Raw genomic sequence first — 4832 nt, forward strand, 5'->3', positions numbered from 1 at the left:
ATTAAATAAACATTATTAACATCAATTTTCAACTATCAATCTAATTTACAAATAAAATATCTTACTTAATAAAAGAACTCTTTCTTTTCCCTGGAAATTTCATCCTTTTGCAAGAAGGAAACATTATTTACTTAATTGAGTTCACACAAGTTGTTCAGAAAACATTAAACAAAAAAAACTTTATAATAACACTTTTAACTGGTTCATGTTGCAAATTGGAGAGAACCAGTAGCCCAATTTGGGTTGGCCTTTGATGCAAGCGAGAACTGTGAAGAAACTTATGATCCTTTTGCATTATTATATTTACATTACAAGAAAACAGGCTTGGGTTTATTGTATCAATAGTTCATTCCCCTCAGTTAAAGCTGAGTCTTACCAAACCAACAGCAGAGTGAGAGTCTCGACAGTAGAGCCTCTCCATTTATATTATTAATGAGACAAACTAATTGACATCTCATTTCCACACACATTCACACTATGCATCCATTTTACCCAATGTCTTTACATGTCTGCCAAGAAAGATTACTGGCAGACTTTTTAAAACTGGTAAACAATTTAATTCTACCTCATATGATGAGTTTGAATGGTGAAAACCATCCATCAGCAGATTCAATATAAGCAATTAACGGTCACCACAAGAACACAGCTGAAAACTTTGATACTTTACATCTTCATACTTAATGGAAAATGCTGTTATTGCAAGCACGTTCTACCTTGTGTGCAAGTAAATGACTCATCGTAGGGTCATGTTTCAGTTCCACTAGACATTTTGAGTGCTGCTGCGGTTTGATCCCAAGGCCTTGATGGCCCCTGCTCTCAAAATATACTGGTGGAATGCTGCTGCACCAAATGCTCCAATGAATGGACCCACCCAAAAGATCCACTGCAATTGGAAACACACAATTTTAACAAGAAGATACAGTGAGAGTCTATAATACATGGGTAAATTGTGAGATTCTTATCTGAGAGATCTTAGATTCAAATTTATTCGAACTTAACATACAATAATGATTAATTTCAACATATAATAATGATAATAATAAAGAATTTAAACTTCGACCTATTACCTATAAAATAAAAGGAGGTAGTAAATAGAAAATAGAAATAGAGAAGAAGAGGAGATACATGGTCATCCCATGGAAGCTGGTGGCCATACACAACAGCTGCACCAAAACTTCTTGCAGGATTGATGCCTGTTCCTGTTATGGGAATAGTAGCCAAGTGCACCATGAACACGGCAAACCCAATTGGCAATGGCGCCAATACCTGTAGACAGAAATGGTTTAGGTTAGATACTATTCTTTGAGCCAGATATTGTTCTACCATTGCATAATCAAATCCAAATGGCCTTTGGAATTTTCATTGTGGCATTTAGAGGCACAGATTTATAAACCAAAAAAGAGAGTGTATTAATGTTCACAAATGACCAATTGGATTTCAAGGCATTGAAAAATACAATTTAGATTTAGAATAAAGGAGGAAAGCCCTCAAGGTGTTACCCAAGTAAAAGGTGTATGGGAGAATACACTAAAAATATTAATGATATTAGAATTTCACAATCTATAGTGTTCTTTTGAATTTTATTGTGTAAATTTGTGTACCTATGTTTCATATTAGATTCTGCGTTCCATCATCGGAATAATCTGAAACATTGATACAAAATCTCTTACTCAACCAAATCCAAAAACAACAACAACGAACAACAAAGATAGACAGGTACAAGAATTTGGGTAAAATGTTGATCAGTATTAGAAGCATAGATAATCCTATCTATTTGCAGCCACAGATCGCTGAACCAAGAAAAGCGAGTATATTAATGTTCACAAATGACCAACTCGATTTAGAGGAACCCAAAAATACAATTTAAATTTAGATCAGAGAAGCAAAGCCCTCAGGTGTTACCATTTAAATTTAAATTTAGAGGAACCCAAAAATACAATAAAAACTAGTTTTAATGATAGTAACATTTTTATAATCTATAGTACCGTTTCTGGACTCTGTTGTGTAAGTTTTTGTGCTCACATTTCATATCAGATTCTGCGATCCATCAAGACATTAAAGAGAGCAATCTGAAGTATTGATGCAAAATTTCTTAAACAACCAAATCCAAAAACAACAACAATCAACAACAAAGATAGGCAGTTACAAGAATTTGGGTAAAATGTTGATCACTATCAGAAGCATAGATCACCTTATTTCAAGAAATGGGCTGGAAATGTTATCTTACATAATCAAACTAAACTGGAAATGGAATTCTCTGGAACATTAAATGGTTCCAGCAGTGGGGGAAAAAAAAACCTAATAAATGCATTTGAAAACCACGAAGGGAATGGCCCCTCTTGTCTGGTTTTGAAGAACAATGATACTCGGAAAGAACTTAGGGAGAAAATTATTTACTTTTAGATCCTGATAGATTTAAAGAGGTTCTTTCCTAATTATGACTGATTGTGGAAGCCTTAAGCCCTTCATAAGGATAAAAACACAAAAGGAAACAGAGGCCTTACAGGAACATGGGAATCACGAGCATTGCGCTTGGGATCTGTAGCGGAGAAGACTGTGTAGACAAGAACAAAAGTCCCAATGATTTCTGCTGCCAATCCCACTCCTTTAGTATAACCAGGAGCCACAAAATTAGCTCCACCTCCATATCTATCATAATAAGATTTTTGAAATGCCTTAACCAGTCCAGCTCCACAGATGGCCCCCAAACACTGAACAATCATGTATAAAACAGCTCTTGGCAAGGACACCTTCCTCGCTAAGAAGAGCCCAAAAGTTACAGCAGGGTTTATGTGACCCCCTGCACACATTAGCAAAGCAAGGTCAAAATGAAATACTAATAAGGAATCTATGCACGAACAGCTATATAAACTTATGGTGGATTATCTGCTCCAAAAACTAATTCATATCCACATTAAGGGAAGTGGTAGATAAAATAAGAAAACCTTCATAGGTTCACTAAACTCCACCAGACATTTCAATTTACAGATTATCTTGGTTCACTCGAACAAATTCAATCAACCGTTTGAATTTAATCAGTCACAAGACAAATTCAATTAACACTAATAAATTTTCCCAATCCATTTTTAATACAGTTTATTTCTGGATTTGATTGTGTGTATTTTTATCATCCACGTTTTGGTGGATCACACTCTTGATCCATTATCAGAATGAAAGACTTATGGAATCAAAAGCTTTTGCTTTTCATTTCTTGACTCTCTTATTCGATGATGGATCATGGAGTGTGATGTGATCTGAAATTCGATAATAAATTAAAAAATACACAATTGAATCCAGAAACAAACTATCCCAAATTCAATTAATCATTTGATTTCAAGATCAACTCCACATGAAATGCTCGGGAATGTAAAACCATAAACCCACATGAATTTGATATTTCTTTCCTCAATTTGTTTTTTAATTAGGGGTGAAGAAATGGGATAGGAAGCTTGCATTAATATATAATTTTTTCCACAATCAAGATTGCTGCGAGGAAAAAAAAATGAAAAAAAAATCAAGAAAGTTTTAAAGCTGGTGTAAACCCATGCTTAAAGCACATCCAAATCAGCTTAAAAGATATCTTGGCAATGCCAGCTGAGCTGAAGAAGACTCTTGCCATAACTAAATTTAAAGAACTACTACCCATCATACATAATGAATCAAAAACTGAGCTTCTCTGAGCAAAAGGAAACTTAGACAATGATAAAAAAATGTTATGGCAGATGCAACATCTACTCACAGAAAACACAGACAACAGTAAACCTATGAAAACATATCAGCTAGCGTGAGATTATGCAAAACAGAGGTGTAAAACTGCACAATTCCTTCAGCTAGAGGAAATGGGGTCTATAATATTGAAGTTATGGCAGATGCAAGCATATCTACTCACAGAAAACACAAACAGCAGTCAACATACAGAAACATACAAAGCAGTGTGAGATTATGTAAAACATGTAGAGCAGGGTGGTTGTTGCATTAAAAGATCAATCTATCAATGTCTGATATAATCACTCAATTTATAGTACACAGGAGGCAGTTAAGTCCTTATCACGAATCCCAAAAGAAAGCGTTGAATATTTTTCCAATAAAACAGACATGCAAAACTGCAGCATGCCTTCAAGTTCAACTAGAAGAAAAGCGTCAACAAAATTTAACGGCAGCCCATGGGGGATTTTCCACAATCATACTGACCTGAGATACCAGCAGTGCAGTAGACAAGAACAAAGATCATTCCTCCAAAAGCCCAGGCTATACCCAGAAGGCCCACACTCCCACAACCAGCCTTGGTTCTGGAATGGCCAATAACAGTGGCAATGGTGATGTAAAGAAAGAGCAGTGTAGCAATGAATTCTGCAATCAATGCTCTATAGAAAGACCACAGCCTAAATTCATCCACATCTATGAAGGCAGCAGGTGGTGGGTCTTGGTAGTCCTTCACATGATGTTGTTCCTCCCTCTCACCACCATCTTCTTTTCCCATCTTCTTCTTCTTCCCTTGTTACTCTTTTAACACAATCAGCCTGAGAGAGTATGAGTGTGTCTCTGGAGAAGATGATAGCTGCAATTTATGGGCTTGCGTTAAGCTGGATTGGACCCAGCCCAAGTTGTACACATCAGCCATGGCCCACTGCTTTCTTCTACTTTTAAAGTGTCTTCAATTTCTTTACTCTGTTTTTGTGGCTGTAAGTGTTTTTTTTCGCTAATCAGTCCCTAATCACACATAATTTATCTGGCTACAGTTTCTACTTATGGTGACAAGACAGATGGAAAGTGATTTTGGAGTCCAAATTTGCTTTCCTAATATTTCATAGATTAGATGGAAATTGATTTTG

General features: G+C 35.8%; 1 protein-coding gene across 1 annotated transcript; it reads right to left on the reverse strand.

Moving 5' to 3' along the window:
* Window positions 1-267: 267 nt before the first annotated feature.
* Window positions 268-4550, reverse strand: LOC149539081 (putative aquaporin PIP2-8). The gene is made up of 4 exons (XM_089800437.1): window positions 4192-4550; window positions 2505-2800; window positions 1126-1266; window positions 268-883 (listed from the first exon to the last, which is right to left on the reverse strand). The coding sequence occupies exons 1-4, from the start codon at window positions 4478-4480 to the stop codon at window positions 761-763; spliced, it is 849 nt and encodes a 282-aa protein (XP_089656563.1). The 5' UTR covers window positions 4481-4550; the 3' UTR covers window positions 268-760.
* Window positions 4551-4832: the final 282 nt, after the last annotated feature.

Source organism: Cupressus sempervirens, chromosome 9 (genome assembly GCF_028749045.1).
Source record: "Cupressus sempervirens isolate cs-2001-9-10 chromosome 9, ASM2874904v1, whole genome shotgun sequence".
NCBI classification, from domain to species: Eukaryota; Viridiplantae; Streptophyta; class Pinopsida; order Cupressales; family Cupressaceae; genus Cupressus; species Cupressus sempervirens.

Bases quoted from the DNA above. Each gene is read 5' to 3' on its own strand.
- LOC149539081 (XM_089800437.1), bottom strand. From the start codon at position 4,480: ATGGGAAAAGAAGATGGTGGTGAGAGGGAGGAACAACATCATGTGAAG. The intron at 1,267-2,504 runs GTAAGGCCTCTG...TTCTGTCTACAG, and splicing joins CTCGTGATTCCCATGTTCCT to GTATTGGCGCCATTGCCAAT. The intron at 884-1,125 runs GTATCTCCTCTT...TTCCAATTGCAG, and splicing joins AGCTTCCATGGGATGACCAT to TGGATCTTTTGGGTGGGTCC.